Source organism: Xenopus laevis, chromosome 9_10S (genome assembly GCF_017654675.1).
Source record: "Xenopus laevis strain J_2021 chromosome 9_10S, Xenopus_laevis_v10.1, whole genome shotgun sequence".
In the NCBI taxonomy this organism is placed as follows: Eukaryota; Metazoa; Chordata; class Amphibia; order Anura; family Pipidae; genus Xenopus; species Xenopus laevis.
In genome coordinates this window covers 88771770-88788858 of record NC_054388.1, presented here as the reverse complement: position 1 = coordinate 88788858, position 17089 = coordinate 88771770, and the positions used below count along the sequence as shown (strand labels likewise).

At 35.4% G+C, this 17089-nt stretch overlaps 1 protein-coding gene across 3 annotated transcripts in view; it reads left to right on the top strand.

Moving 5' to 3' along the window:
- myh11.S (myosin heavy chain 11 S homeolog) overlaps positions 1-17089 on the top strand; it is a 60666-nt gene that overhangs the window by 32473 nt on the left and 11104 nt on the right. For all 3 annotated transcript variants that reach the window (XM_018239109.2, XM_041579282.1, XM_041579283.1), the window contains 23 exons: positions 373-468; positions 1227-1345; positions 1550-1702; positions 2652-2825; positions 3223-3396; positions 3652-3766; positions 5304-5497; positions 6100-6221; positions 7238-7307; positions 7721-7881; positions 8314-8422; positions 8535-8666; positions 9339-9545; positions 10339-10476; positions 11435-11558; positions 12489-12660; positions 13246-13458; positions 13697-13841; positions 14039-14245; positions 14416-14520; positions 14602-14754; positions 15016-15264; positions 15358-15570. In XM_018239109.2, the coding sequence (XP_018094598.1) occupies positions 373-468; positions 1227-1345; positions 1550-1702; positions 2652-2825; positions 3223-3396; positions 3652-3766; positions 5304-5497; positions 6100-6221; positions 7238-7307; positions 7721-7881; positions 8314-8422; positions 8535-8666; positions 9339-9545; positions 10339-10476; positions 11435-11558; positions 12489-12660; positions 13246-13458; positions 13697-13841; positions 14039-14245; positions 14416-14520; positions 14602-14754; positions 15016-15264; positions 15358-15570 (3545 nt within the window). The remainder of the gene's footprint in view (positions 1-372; positions 469-1226; positions 1346-1549; positions 1703-2651; positions 2826-3222; positions 3397-3651; positions 3767-5303; positions 5498-6099; positions 6222-7237; positions 7308-7720; positions 7882-8313; positions 8423-8534; positions 8667-9338; positions 9546-10338; positions 10477-11434; positions 11559-12488; positions 12661-13245; positions 13459-13696; positions 13842-14038; positions 14246-14415; positions 14521-14601; positions 14755-15015; positions 15265-15357; positions 15571-17089) is intronic.

Here is a 17089-nt window from a genome sequence, read left to right as displayed (position 1 = left end):
TTGTAGACCAGCAGCTCTAAACTCCCAGTTTAATTAAAGCAGTTCCAGTTCTAGACATTGGATGGTGCCTGGTTACAATCTCAGCTGTTTTTATTTAGATGGAAGTTTGCAAACACACAGCATTTAAAGAGCACAGTGAAGCATTTAATGATACGTTCAGATGATACAAGCAGAACTTGTTGGCCAGTATGTTTGAAAAGCTTAAAAAATCCACAGCTATCTAAACACTCAACACATCACACGTTTGATACATGACATGACAAACAAATAATCCCAAATGGGGGTTAAGTCCAACAGAATCTAAACGATGTACTTACTGTACATATCAGATGTGTTATTATAGACATCACTCATTTCTTCTTATTTCAATAGCAATGATGAAGGTAGTTTCATCTGTTCTCCAACTTGGCAACATTGTCTTCAAGAAAGAAAGGAACACCGATCAAGCATCTATGCCAGATGACACTGGTATGTCTCTAAATAAGGCAACATAATCACACTAAAAGGAAGCCGTTATCTTTTTTTATTATGCTTACAATAACCCGCAACTCAAAAGTATTAATCAAGAAAGTCATACTATATTCAAACTTTTTATTAGTCAGATTTTATTGGATAAGGAAGAAAACTGAATTTGTCAAATCAAATGTGGAAAGTTTGTTTATACTGTTAATTACTTATCTCAAATATGATTATGTTTAATGTTTCAAAACCTAGCATACATATATGCAACACCACATTGATCTGATTAAACTTAGATCAAAATGGCAGCTTGTAGCAACAATGATCCCCCTTTCACATGCACAAATGACCCATAAAAATTCTTATATTAAAAAAAATTGACATATTTGATTTTATTTATTTGGGGGCATAGTGTATGTTCATATATCTTGAGAAAATCCAATACATATTCTAAAACCATTGAATATATATATATATATATATATATATATATATATATATTGCTGGATATCATACTGCATTATGAATAATACAATAAATCCGAAAAGCTCACTGTTTTTCATTACGCACCATTGCAATTGATTCTGCAAAATGACCTTTAGAAGAAAACACTGAGGGTAGGTCAGTTATAATGTGAATTTTACATTCACATTCCCTAGGAACACAGACATTAATTCAAGGCTGATATACTCCAGGCCTCAGTGGACACTGCGAGCCAGGTAGGAGATTTTCTAGCTAGCTTACAAATATGTCTTTTTTTTCCCCAGCTGCCCAGAAAGTGTGCCACCTTGCTGGAATCAATGTGACCGATTTCACACGATGCATGCTCACTCCCCGTATTAAGGTGGGACGTGACTTTGTGCAGAAAGCACAAACAAAAGAACAAGTAAGTCATTCTCACTTAGTTTATAAGCTGAATCCTGGGAGATGAGTGAAGGGGAGAATTAGTTGTATTTTTCAACAAAATGAACTATTTATCAGACTGCATTGCTTGTGAGTGCTCGGAATTTGTCAAAGAAACATAAAGTTACATTAAGGGAACATTACCATTTGAATCTTATAATTTTTGTTACTTTCTTTTTCCGTGCAGGCTGATTTTGCTATTGAAGCCTTAGCTAAAGCAACATATGAAAGACTTTTCCTGTGGCTGCTCAACAGAGTGAACAAGGCTTTGGACAAAACCAAAAGACAAGGAGCCTCTTTCCTTGGTATCCTTGATATTGCAGGCTTTGAAATTTTTGAAGTAAGTAAATTAGTTTGTTACTATTGAATTCTTTGGCACATCCGCTGCATGCAAAGACGGGTTACAGCGTACCAAAAATGTTCAGGGTTAGGAAAAATAATGTGCATATACAGATTTGTATAGTGGTCACACAAATTCTAAGGGGCAAATTCACTAAAGGACGAAGCGCCTAACGCTAGCGTTAATTCGCCGATTCACTAACGGACACTGGCGTAAATTCGCTAGTGTTAATTTGCACCCTTACGCCTGGCGAATTTGCGCAACGGACGTAACTACCCAAATTCACTGACGCGCACATTTTTCTGAACGTTACCTTTTACGCCAGACTTCCTTCACCACCTCAAACCAGGCGAAGTGCAATAGAGTAGATAGGGATTGCTTCAAAAAAAGTTAAAAATTTTTCTAAGTCCCAAAAAACGCTGGCGTTTTTTCTTTTTTATGGGTGATAGGCTGAAAAAGATCGAATTTTTATTTGGGGTTACCCTCCTTCCCCCCTACATTTCCTAACTCATGGGCACATGTGTAGGGCAAAATAAAAAATGTATTTGCTGTTTTGAAGGTTTCCCAGGCTTGTGTAGTGATGCTACATATACCTCCATTGTAACTTGAATTTGGCGCCGTATGCAAATTAAGCATCGCTAAAGTAACTTCGCTTTGCTTGGCGAATAAACGCTAGTGCAACTTCGCAACCTTACGCTTCCCCTGAGCGCAACTTTGGATTTTAGTGAATTTGCGTAGTGCTGGCGAAACTACGAATCTTAGTGAATTTGCCCCTAAAAGTCTAAATTGGGAAGGTAGACAAGTTTGTTATTTATGTTAGCAGAGTCTTTTGTAAATGAATGTATTTCAGAGAAATACAATTCCAGACATAGAAATTATTCATATATGTTTTGCCTTTCAGTGTATGCCACGTATCACAACCGATGGTAATGTTTTTGCATAATTTTAGGTCAACTCATTCGAGCAACTCTGTATCAACTACACTAATGAAAAGCTTCAGCAGCTTTTCAACCACACCATGTTCATCCTGGAACAAGAAGAATATAAAAGGGAAGGCATTGAATGGAACTTCATCGACTTTGGTCTTGATCTGCAACCTTGCATAGAGCTTATTGAAAGGCCTGTAAGTCCACACGAAGGATGTGACACTTTTTTTATTAGATCATTGTATAAAATATAACACACGAGCCATGAATATCCTGTAAATTATATACTAATAAACGGTGCTTAGTGATGTCATCAGTTATAATCTGTGCTTAGTGATTTATATTATGTTGCAAAACTCACTTGAACTTGCGTATTATAATAGATATAGTACACCCTGTTGTAAAATATGAGGATATTAGAAATCACCTGGGAGTTCCATGATCTTTATAAGAAGCTTGTGCTTTTTATATGGTCATTGGAGTCCTCAGTGATTTATAATATCCTTATAGTTTACAATAGATACTTTATACACTATTGAGTTTACCAGTAGTCCAAAAGCCTAAAATCTGCTAACTTCATTTATATCTTTTCAGACTAACCCACCTGGCATCTTGGCACTTTTGGACGAAGAGTGTTGGTTCCCTAAAGCCACTGACGTCTCTTTTGTGGAGAAAGTAATACAAGAGCAAGGAAACCACATTAAATTCCAAAAAACAAAGCAACTGAAGGACAAAACCATATTCACCTTATTACATTATGCAGGAAAGGTATGGTGTAAGGGTTTATAAATTAGAAAAAGACAAGTTTATTGTGAAGGCTGCTTTTCAGTTTTATAAACACACTTGCCATGACTTTACAGATATTATTTACTGGATGGATCATTTATTACAAGACTTGATAAATGACCGATATATATCTATATCTATCTATCTATCTATCTATCTATCTATCTATCTATCTATCTATCTATCTATCTATCTATGAGATACTTCCCTCATGCACATATTTACTGTTCTGTTCAGGTGGATTATAATGCTACTGCATGGCTTACCAAAAACATGGATCCACTGAATGACAACGTGACAGCTCTCCTCAACCAGTCATCCGATAAATTTGTTGCAGACCTGTGGAAAGATGGTAAGGCAGCATCATAGACAAACTATTTTTACCATGGATTAATTGGTCCACATATTTGTATATTACACAAATCAGTAAACCAAATAGTGATAAAGTTACCCATCTTTGCATATCCTGGAAATTACCATAATTATATATTTATTTTTACATACAGTATAAGGCCATGAAACCAACTTTTTTTTTTTACCAATCCCGTGGATTATCATTTTTATTTGAATTAGCAAAAGTAATATTAATTTCAATGTAAACTTTAAATAATGTTATAATCTTACAGAGAAATACACATAGGTATGCCAAATAACCCCAAAAATGTGATTATTTGGCAAATAGTTTAAGGGGCACATTTACTATGGGTCGAATATCGAGGGTTAATTAACCCTCGATATTCGACCATCGAAGTTAAATCCTTTGACTTCGAATATCGAAGTAGAAGGATTTACTGCAATTCGTTCGATCAAAGGAAAAATCGTTCAATCGAACCATTAAATCCTTTGAATCGAACATTGGTGCTTGGTAGGTTTTAATTGGCGAAGTAGGTGGTCGAATTTTTTTTAAAGAGACAGTACTTCGACTATCGAATGGTCGAATAGTCGAACGATTTTTATTTCGAATCGTTAGTTTCGAAGTCGTAGTCGAAGGTCGAAGTAGGCAATTTGATGGTCGAAATAGCCATAAAAATACTTCGAAATTCAAAGTATTTTTCCTTCTAATCCTTCACTCGAGCTAAGTAAATGTGCCCCAACACAACAAAGAAAGAAAAGGTCTTTGTTATATTTTAAATATATGGATCAGTAATGTTTTCAATAATCTTTTCTTCATTATGAGAGTGACTTTGGCAGGGATCCATGTGTAAATACCTAATAATCCAAAATTCTGTGCAAAATTCTAATAATTCCTGTTATATTCTTTGGCTCTAATTTATAAAAAAAATGTGGATGCATAGGTGCAGATTTATCAAGGGTCGAATTTCGAAGTAAAAAATACTTCAAAATTCGACCATCGAATTTAAATACTTTGAATATCCAATTCAACTTTTTACATCGAATTTGGGTATTCTGCGGTTGAAGTAAAATCGTTCCATCGAACGATTCGAACAATTTTAACGTACGATCGAACGATTTTACTTAGACTTCAAAAAAACTTGCTGTAGAAGGTCCCCATAGGCTAACATAGCACTTTGGCAGGTTTAATTTGAAGTATTGAAGTCAAAGTTTTTTTGAAGAGACAGTACTTCGATTATCGAATATTCAAATATTCGAACTATTTTACTTTGAATTGAATTCGAAGTAAATTCGAAGTTGTAGTATCCTATTTGAAGTATCCCAAAAAATTCCCTCGAATTCACTTCGAGCCTTGATAAATCTGCCCCCTAGAGTTGAAAAGTCAGGGCAGAACAAAAATAAGTGAACGTAAAAAATAAAAATGTATATTAGTCACTAGTCTTGCATTTGAGTGATGCAACATTGCCTTTTTATATATCCCTCTTGTTACTAAGAAAGTGTTATACTGAATTATACTGAATTTATTTTTGTTTTAGTTGATAGGATTGTAGGATTGGATCAGATGACAAAAATGACAGAAAGTTCTCTCCCAAGTGCTTCAAAAACTAAAAAGGGCATGTTCCGTACTGTTGGGCAACTATATAAAGAGCAGCTTACTAAACTGATGACAACTCTGCGAAACACAAGCCCCAATTTTGTCCGCTGCATTATCCCAAATCATGAAAAACGGGTAATTTCAAACTCTGTTCATTTTACTTTTGCAAATACTTTATGTATTTCCTGGTCTCTTCGTGACAGCTACTGTACAGTCAAAATGATCAAATCTCTTTATCATGTACTATAAAGGGTTTTGATTTACGTTAGTGATATTTGTTAGATACTTACCTAAAACGAGCAATGACCGCTGCATTCATGGCTTCACCAAGTTCTTACTCAAGAATAACAATATATATGCAATTGAAATGTATTAATATTAATCTCCTAGCACACATTTTATTTATCTGTCTGTCTGTGTATGCATGGTTTCTCAAGGGTACATTGCAACAGTAAAGAGTTTTGCACTCCAATTTCTAGTGAACCAGGATTTACTTGCATATTTATTAGCATTAGTGTTTCAGCTTCTATTTGGAGTCTTTGGCAACATTATTGGACAAGATTTGGGTAGGAGCTGCAATATATGGTGGTAAATATTCATTAGAGCAGATTATCTTTAATTAAAGAGAAACCTGGAACACAGGTCAAAAGTATTTGTTGGCCAGAAACTCATTAACTCAAAAATTATTGTTTTTAAGTGATTTTATCCCAAAGTAATTTTCTGTTATAATTTTTCAGGCAGGAAAGCTTGATGCCCACCTTGTGCTAGAACAACTGAGATGCAATGGTGTCTTGGAAGGCATCAGAATTTGTCGCCAAGGATTCCCTAACAGAATTGTATTTCAGGAATTCCGTCAGCGGTAAGGATGCTTCTCTACACTTTTCTCTCGATTCTCATCTGCTGTTAGACTTAGGGCAGATTTATCAAGTTTCGAAGTGAATTCGAGGGAATTTTCGAAGTAAAAAAATTCAAAATTCAAAGTAATTTTTTGGATACTTCGACCATCGAATAGGATACTACGACTTTGAATTTACTTTGAATTCCTTTCGAAGTAAAATAGTTTGAATAATCGATAATCGAAGTACCGTCTCTTTATAAAAACTTCGACTTCAATAGTTCGCCAAATTAAACCTGCCGAAGTGCTATGTTAGCCTTTGGGGACCTTCTAATGCATTTTTCTAAGTTTTTTTTATATACTTCGAAATTTGACCTTTGATAAATCTGCCCCTTAAAGTCAAGTTGGTAAAGAGCTAGATAAATGTTCAGAGAAGCATCCAGAGATGCTGCCTGCATTATTCACTTAACCCTGCACTGGCCAGGGAGTACAGCAGCACATTCAGGCTGATGACAAACTAAGAACAACAAAAGAAATTATGTCAATTCCAATAGTAAGCGCTGATCAATTATGCATATTTTTTGGGTGCTACTTCCCCTTTATTACATAGTTACATAGTTACATAGTTAAATTGGGTTGAAAAAAGACAAAGTCCATCAAGTTCAACCCCTCAAATGAAAACCCAGCATCCATTCATACACCCCTCCCTACTTTTAATTAAATTCTATATACCCATACCTATACTAACTATAGAGCTTAGTATCACAATAGCTTATTAGTCAATGAAACATGTCAGGTCAATAATATAGTGAAGGGCATTTCTATTACATTACATGGGCAAGGGGGTGGGAAGATGTAACATAAATACCATATTTCTGTCACACTAACGATTTTATAACAGACCTAATAACTAGTACTGGGGCCTTATATGGAAAATCCGCATAATATATTTCTACATTACAGAACAACTTTTGAGTAAATCAGTCTGAAAATTATGCATTTGACATTCTGTTCACAAATAATATTCCTTTTGCTTATAGGTATGAAATCCTCGCAGCAGGTGCTATCCCTAAAGGCTTCATGGATGGCAAACAGTCTTGCATGCTTATGGTAAGTGAGACTAATTACAAGACTATTACATCACATAATTATAGGGATATAAAGGCTGCCATGCATATGAAAGGTTTAAACGTTTTCTATTTCTTCGGAAAAGAGAACATAACGATATACATGAAAAGTAGACTAGACATTTTTATTCTAAAATTCCAATGTTCACAAGCAGTTTATCCAGTAATCACATTTACGATGTCCTTTTTTTGGTCATGCACCTATACCATTCACTAATCTCCATTTGTTTATCAAAGGGTTCCCCCTTCACGCAATGTGATTGGTTAAAGCACACTCATGGACAGAGGGGGAAACTGAGTAATTAGTAGGGGCAGATTTGGATAGGTATGTGTATGAGCTGAGACGTTACACATTATGTATATTGTGATATATATTGTTTGTTTTTATTTTTCTAGATGAAATCATTGGACCTTGACACAAATTTATACAGAATTGGTCAAAGTAAAGTTTTCTTCAGGACTGGAGTACTGGCCCATCTAGAAGAAGAGCGTGATTTGAAGATTACAGATATTATTATTTCTTTCCAAGCCCAATCACGTGGTTTCCTCGCGAGAAAGTACGTGAATGCTTAGTGATCAAAAAATAGTATCCATTTTTAAAGGAACAGTAACACCAAAAAATGAAAGTGCTTTAAAGGGATGAGAATATAATGTACTTTTGCCCTGCACTGGTACAACTGATGTGGTTGCTTCAGAAAGACCACTGTAGTTTATATAAACAAGCTTCAAGGTTAAGTAGAGTTTCTGCAGCAAACACACGCGTTTTACCAGTGCAGTGCAATCAGTGCATTATATTTTAGTTACTTAAATAGACTTTCATTTTTGGTGTTATTGTTCCTTTAATTCTCCTTTTTAGGGTCTATAGAGAATACTTTCTAGATTGCAGTGTGTACATGCATGTTTTCTCATTTTCTTTCGCATGTTTCTGTAGTTCTTAAACAAATATTTGAAGAAAAAGATACGCTGTTAATTGTTGATTTAACATACAGGGCCTTTGCAAAGAGGCTGCAGCAGTTAACTGCCATGAAAGTCATCCAGAGGAACTGCGCTGCTTACTTGAAGCTCAGAAACTGGCAGTGGTGGAGACTGTTTACTAAAGTAAGTATATATTTCCTTGACACACCAATAGAATTGAACTATAAACCAATATAACTCAATGTACCATGGACATGATTTCCCAGTCATCCAGCTAATGGCCATTTTCCAACAGGTTAAGCCTCTCCTCCAAGTAACCCGACAAGAAGAAGAAATGCAGCTCAAAGATGAAGAGCTACAAAGAGTGAATGAGAAATTCTTCAGAACCGAGATTGAATTGAAGGAGATACATATGAAACATGTTCAGGTATGTAAATACAGACACCTGACAGAAATACTTAAGTTGGATTTACATTAATATAGTAAAATATTTAAGTTGGATTTACATTCACTATATTTTACTAGAAATGTTCAGTAAAACCTGCTGGCATAAGTTGTCTGCAAAGGGAGCCACATGTCAGTGTGAACAGCCATGATTTCTCAGACAAGGAAAGTTCATCTAAAAGTGCATTACAACATCTTAATTTTAACATCTTAATAAATAATCTCTTGACCTTGGTTTAAGAAAAAGAATTGTCCAATTTTAAAGTTTGTTAGCCTAACTATTTACTGTATTATCGGTATTGCACAGCAATTTACACGTGGTCGTCATGTTTTATTTATATTTATGTTCCTTGGCTTACCAGTTTGAGATTTCACCTGTTTCTAGTGTTGCTAGGATCCCACTTACTAAGCAATCAGAGCAATAGGACAAGGCTTCCATGGATAAGCAATAACAATAATAATATACAGAGACAAATAGTTATTCTAGAAGTAGGCAATAGGGTATAGTTTTCATTTAAAATATACTGTACACTTTCAAAGCTATGTGCCTGTTTTTATCATTTATATAATTGATGATCCATTTTTGAAATGACACATGATGATGTTTCTCCTGACTAAATGCTAAAGTTATATAGTGATATTTTCTTTCTGCTAGTTGGTTGAGGAGAAGACTCTTCTCCAAGAGCAACTTCAGGCTGAAACTGAACTGTTCGCTGAGGCAGAAGAGATGCGCATACGTTTACAAGCCAAAAAGCAAGAACTGGAGGAGGTCCTCCATGAAATGGAAGCCAGATTGGAAGAAGAAGAAGATCGTGGACAACAGCTGCAAGCAGAAAAGAAAAAAACATTGCAGCAGATGCAGGTACCAAATCACTTTTGTTCCATACGAGATAGTCATTTTTTCCATTATAACGTGGCTTTAGATAAATCCTGCGTGCTCCTATTCATGTCTAACAACAGAGCTTTAATACAAGCATTTTATAGTTAGTTGGGCCTCAATAAACGTGATAGCAGAAGGAAAGACATGGGGGGGGGGCAGATATGCTAAGGTTTCAATGGTCAATTTGAATTAAAATTTTCGATTTGATTTTTTGGTCATAACTCACAATTTTGAGTTTAAAACCCTCGTATTCTAATTCGAATGTTTAGCAAGTTTTTTCAGAGGAAAACTCGATTTGAGTTTGATTTAAAATTTTGATTTGTTCCTATTTGATTGAATTTTAGACTTTCGAGTTTTTTCATAAATAACCTCCCATTTGAGTTGTTAGTACATTTGAGTTTATTAGGGTTAACAAAAATTCACATAACTCTAAAATTTGACCTTTGATTAATAACCTCCAGGGTGTTCTGGTCAGGATCAATAAACTCTGTGTATGAAAACACATAATTTTGTATATATTCTGAAATGCACGCAAGCCAAGAAAAAATTAGAAGGCAAATTGCTTAGAGTTTCTCAACCTTATGTGAGACTTCCTACCATTACTGGTAACCCATTGAATTATTGCTTTCCATGTGTGCCATCCTAGATTGTTTTCCAATTGTCTTGGTCTTGCAAGTACATTTTGTAAAATGATTGTAAAATGTATATAACAGTGATTTTTAAGGAACCAACAAAGTCCAAAAAAATACCATTTCATTCTTAAAAAATCTTTAAGGATCTTGAGGAACAACTTGAGGAAGAAGAGGCTGCAAGACAAAAGCTGCAGCTGGAGAAAGTAACTGCGGAAGCAAAAATAAAGAAATTGGAAGATGATGTCCTTGTAATGGATGATCAGCACAACAAATTAACAAAGGTAAACACCCCTCCCCCCCAAAACTCTTGCATGGGAAATGTATAAATGTATATAGATTTCTTCAGCTTCTCAGTTGCTAGATTGTACATCTTTCATCTCCAACAGAAAATATCCCCATAAAGTCAGATATTTTACTATCTTGCTCTTTGTGTAGCACATCTAACTTCATTTTTGTTTGCATGCCTCTAAGCAGATTGCATAATATGGAAAAGTCTTTTAAATATTTGGATGGATGAAGGTTAGCTCTAGAAGAAAGTATATTAATAGCGGAAAATGCACAACACCATTGCATGTTAGTTCTTAACTGTTGGCCAATTAAGTTGCTAAACTTTTTCATACTTATTCTATGGGGCCGATTCATGAAGCTCGAGTGAAGGATTCGAATTAAAAAAACTTCAAATTTCGAAGTGTTTTTTGGGCTACTTCGACCATCGAATGGGCTACTTCGACCTTCGACTACGAATCGAACGATTCGAACTAAAAATCGTTCGACTATTCGACCATTCGATAGTCGAAGTACTGTCTCTTTAAGAAAAACTTCGACCCCCTACTTCGGCAGCTAAAAGCTACCGAAGTCAATGTTAGCCTATGGGGAAGGTCCCCATAGGCTTGCCTGAGATTTTTTGATCGAAGGATATTCCTTCGATCGTTGGATTAAAATCCTTCGAATCGTTCAATTCGAAGGATTTAATCGTTCGATCGAAGGAATAATCCTTCGATCGTTCGATCGCAGGATTTGCGCTAAATCGTTCCACTTCGATATTCGAAGTCGAACGATTTTAGTTCCTAGTCGAATATCGAGGGTTAATTAACCCTCGATATTCGACCCTTCATACATCTGCCCCTATGTATATTATATTCTTTTAATATTATCAGTTATTCTTGGAGGTAAACTATAAATGTTACTAAGAAATCTCAATGCCACTGTTTATAATCAAATGTGGCTTTGGCTTTAAAGGAAAAGAAAGTCCTTGAAGAAAGAGTGAATGACCTAACAACAAATTTGGCAGAAGAAGAAGAAAAAGCAAAGAATCTGACCAAGTTAAAAAATAAACACGAATCTATGATTTCCGAACTGGAAGGTAAGTTTGAGAGCACACTAAAACGATCTTTTTTGTAATGCTACAACTGAATTTATTTAGACACTTTAAGCCCCACTTTGAGAAGCCACATACCTAAACTAATAAGATAAGGACACATACAAACATTACTTTATCATTCATAATTTCAAGAATATCTAAGACATCAAGCAAGTGTTCACCACAAACCTTCCAGAAGTATTTAGGAGAGCAATGTTCATCCCTACATTAGAGTTTTAAGCAGACTGTTGGGGGGAAATTTACTAAAGGGTGAAGTGGCTAAAGCTGGTGAAAATTCACCACCGTTACTTCATTTTGCCACTTTGCCCATTTACTAAGGGTGCTGGTAAATTCGCTAGCAAAGGAGATAGACTCAGGTGCAACTTCGGACTCTAACGCCGGTGAATTTTCGGAACTGGCGAATGGACGTAACTATGCTAATTCACAAATTTTTTTTATTTTACTGAACGATACCTCTATCGCCAGACTTGCCTTCACCACCTCAGACCAATCGAAGTGCAATACAGTAGATAGGACTTGGTCCAAAAAAGTTGAAAATGTTCCCAAAAAACCCTGGTGTTTTCTCCTATTTAAAGGGTGATAGACTGAAAAAGATCGTAAATAATTTTTTTGGGTACCCTCCTTCCCCCCTACATTTCCTAACATATGGCACCTAAACTATACTGTGGGCACATGTGTAGGGCATTATTACAACTTTATATCATTTTATTAAGGTTCCCTGGCCTTGTGTAGTGTAAAGTAGTTGCTGCAGCATATACAGCCATTGTACTTTAACTGCACGCCGTATATTAGGGATCGCTAGCATAACTTCAAACTGCATATCGTACTTTCGCTAGCGAAGTGTTGCGATGTGCGTGAAGCCAGCGCTGGTGAATTTTCGCCGGTTAGTGAATTTGTCCCTTTGTATTTCAGTGCGTCTCAAGAAAGAAGAAAAGGGAAGGCAAGAGCTGGAGAAGGTAAAGAGGAAACTTGAAGGTGAAGGAAATGACCTCAATGAACAAATTGCAGACCTACAAGCACAGATTGCAGAACTTAAGTTGCAATTAGCTAAAAAGGAAGAGGAACTTCAGACTGCTCTTGCTAGGTACTATATTAATATGTTAATATGAAGTATTTTTGTTGCACCTCTAAAATTAGATTCAGCCAAAGATCTGTGTAACAGACACTGACAGTAAGGGTGGGATTCAACTTAAGAAGAGCTTTTGTATGTATTTTTACTGTACCATAAGATCGCACATGGAATGCTAATAATGGACCTGCTTTGGATGCCTACAAAAGCTATTTACTATGTATAAGAAAACATTCTGTCCTGATTTATTACACATGTATTCGATGTAAAACGTGCTTTTTGTACAGGACGATATGAAAAACAAATTCCAGCACAAAATATAATAGATTCATGGTTAACAGTATTATTATCACCCATGCACACGCTATATATATTTATAAAACAACACTATCCACCTGGAGCACTCCAAAAATATGTCAAACGCCTGGGTGCTGGTTATGTAATAAACATCCAAATAGCAAAGAAACCGCACTCCAGGTCTTTTAAGGTGAAAAAATCAAATCATATTTATTTCGACGTTTCGGTTCCTAACTCAAGCCGTCCAATATATATATATATTGATTTTGTCCAGCACCTGATCGCCCTGTTTCTACCTTGCAGACTTGAAGATGAAACTGCTCAAAAAAATAATGCTTTGAAGAAAATTCGGGAGCTGGAGTCTCACATATCTGACCTCCAGGAAGACTTGGAGTCTGAAAAATCTGCAAGAAATAAGGCTGAAAAATCAAAAAGGGACTTGGGTGAAGAGCTGGAATCTTTAAAAACAGAATTGGAAGATACACTTGATAGCACAGCCACACAGCAAGAGCTTCGGTATGTACATATCTGCATGCTATGAATTAGTGACCCATGGCAATTCACCTAGGATGGAAGGCAGGGGACAAAGTGACAAAAACACAGCAGATTGCACCAATTTTTTGCACTTTGCGCCATGTCTTTGTTGTAAATAGCCCCAAGTATATGCTAAATGCTTAATCATATCATTCAAGTAACTTTTATTTTATTGTTATTTTAAAGGATTGATAAAATGTATCTCATTTTATTCAAACAGAGCAAAGAGAGAGCAGGAAGTAACAGTTTTAAAGAGGGCATTAGAAGAAGAAACACGATCACATGAATCCCAGGTCCAGGAGATGAGGCAGAAACACACTCAGGCTGTAGAAGAACTAACAGAGCAACTTGAACAAGTGAAAAGGGTAATGTATCTGCATTGGAAGCACTAACTGTCTCTCTCTAAGAGACAGAAATGTGGTGTAGGCAAACATAATTATCATTGTGTAAGTGATGGGTAGCATATACGACCTACATTTATGAAGCCTCTAAAGGTTAAAGGTGCCGCCTTGTCTTGTTTTCGGTTTTGGAAGGAAAATACCTTATTTTATTGATCCCACAGGTCAGGGTCACTTTGGAAAAGAGCAAGCAAGCTTTGGAAAAAGACAATTCAGACTTCACAATAGAAATCAAATCACTTAACACGGCCAAGCAGGATGTAGAGCACAAGAAGAAAAAGCTTGAATCGCAGTTGCAAGAACTTCAATCCAAATATTCTGATGGCGAGCGGATCCGAAATGAACTCACAGAGAAATCACAGAGAGTACAGGTAACTACAGAGAGTACAGCATAACTAACTACTGCTGAGTCAGCTGGCCTGTGTTTCTCTGTAAACTATACAAAAATGTAAAACTTTTTGATTATTACTTAAACCAGGAACAGCTCAGAACAGACAGCCAAAACATCATATTTATTAACATAATGATATCTTCCTCTCAGGTGGAATTAGAAAATGTCACTGTTCTACTTAGTGAAGCCGAGACAAAATCGATCAAGCTTTCGAAAGATGTCGCTGGTTTGACAGCACAACTTCAGGACACCCAGGTCAGTTACATTTAACGTTTGATTTTCACACTTAACTGATCTGAGAAATGTTTTAAAAAATCTCTTATTCATGTGCCATAGGAATTACTTCAAGAAGAGACTCGACAGAAGCTAAATGTTTCCACCAAGCTCCGTCAGGTAGAAGATGAAAGAAACAGCCTTCAAGAGCAACTAGATGAGGAAACAGAGGCCAAACAAAACTTAGAGCGCCATATCTCCACACTTAATATCCAGGTAAGGTCGATTATCTGCAAATAAGTAGAAGCACACTCTTCTTGTTTTCATCAGATGGATGTATAGAATAGTAAAAAGTTGTTTGCTTACATCCAAACAGCTAGCTTTATCTAGAAGGAATTGTAATTATGTTACAATCTTAAAATATTTATATTTTTCTAATAAATTTACTGCTAGGTATTAAATCAATAACCAATTAATATAAAAATAAATGCACAGCAATTGTGTATATATTGTTCATTATACATTTGACCTGATTAGCTTTCAGATTCAAAGAAGAAATTACAAGAATTTACCTCCACAATTGAAACAATGGAAGAGGGCAAAAAGAAATTCCAGAGAGATATAGAGGGTATGACGCAGCAGTTCGAGGAGAAAGCCTCTGCTTATGACAAACTAGAAAAGACAAAGACCAGACTACAGCAGGAGCTGGATGACCTAATAGTTGACTTGGAAAATCAAAGGCAACTGGTCTCTAACCTTGAGAAGAAGCAAAAAAAGTTCGATCAGGTCATTATTCATTTTGATCCAACAGGATAACAGCAGTAGATGATTTTATCATAACAGACAGAATGATATTGACAGTACACACATATTTTTCAGATGCTGGCAGAAGAGAAAAACGTTTCTTCAAAATATGCAGATGAAAGAGACAGAGCTGAGGCAGAGGCACGAGAAAAGGAGACCAAAGCGTTGTCACTGGCCAGGGCACTTGATGAAGCATTGCAATCCAAAGAAGAGCTAGAGCGGACAAACAAATTACTTAAAGCTGAGATGGAAGACTTGGTCAGCTCTAAAGATGATGTAGGCAAAAATGTAAGTATCAACACACTTTGCAGTTACAGATATGGAACTGCGAATATGGAATATGGAATTGTTATCCAGAATTCTTGGGACTTGTTGGGTATTTCTGGATAAGGGATCTTTCTTTAATTTGGATCAATACTTTACTACTGTCTACTAAAAACACAGGAAGGATTAATTATATCTTAGTTAGTTAGTACATGGTAGTGTTTTATTATTACAGATTAACAAGAAATATTTTTTAAAACTTTAAATTATTTGATCACATACCTGTACTATAAAAAAAAACACATTAAAAACATTATCAATATAGACTGAATTAATTTCAGTGTGGTTGTTTAATATCTGGAAACTCTACCCAGTTCTCCTTTTCTATACATCTGTATTTGTATATATATATATATATATATATATATATATATATATATATATATATATATAACAGTCCATGAAAGCACTCACAGCAGCTGCGGCTCACCTGGAGCCCTCGTCCAGGTGAGCCGAAACGCGTTGATGCACAATGCACAAATAAAGACTTGCTGATAAACGCTTTATGGCGACTGCTGTGAGTGCTTTCATGGACTGATATAATAAATTTTGGTTAGCACCAGGCAAATTGCTATGTGATTGGTGAGTACCGATAAATTCTATGTATAGATATATATATATATATAACACAGTGCTACGCAATATGTTGGTGCTATATAAATACATGTTAATAATAATAATAATAATAATATATATATATATATATATATATATATATATATATATATATATATATATACACATATATATATATATATACACATATATATATATATATATATATATATATATATATATATATATATATATATATATATATATATATATATATAAAACAAAAAAGGGAGATCAGCACTCACAGGACTTAGAAAAATAAAAATAATTTATTAAAGAGCTATGGACTAATGTTTCGTCTTTCTCAAAGTAGCTAAACAGACAGTGAATATTGTTTAAATACACACACTGGCGGGAAACACACAGCATTGATTGCGTATATGCATCGTCATATGTTCAGCGACTATTAGTGATGGGCGAATTTATTTGCCAGGCGCGATTCGATGCCCACGAAAATTCACCCAAAAAAAACGGGCACCGGCGTCAAAAACGAGACGCCGGCGTCGTTTTGCAAATTTTTCACCGCTTCTCGAATTTTTCGCGAAATTTGCAAATTTTTCGGCGAAACGGCGCAAATTCGCCCATCACTAGCGACTATCATTAACCCATCACACTGATGTTGCAAACTATAATCCATAAAGAATTAAAACTTACCATATCTACATATATTGTATCATAATAACAAGTAAGAATAAAAACAACCATATGTAACATTCTTATCTCTAGTAATTTGTAACTTTGTATCATTCTTGTAAAAGATCCTACTTTACAGATAAACTCAGTGACCTGTGTTACAATATGTTATAATGAGAGAAAAAAAAAAAAAATATATATATATATATAATCCTCCAATGAAGAAGCCGCACTC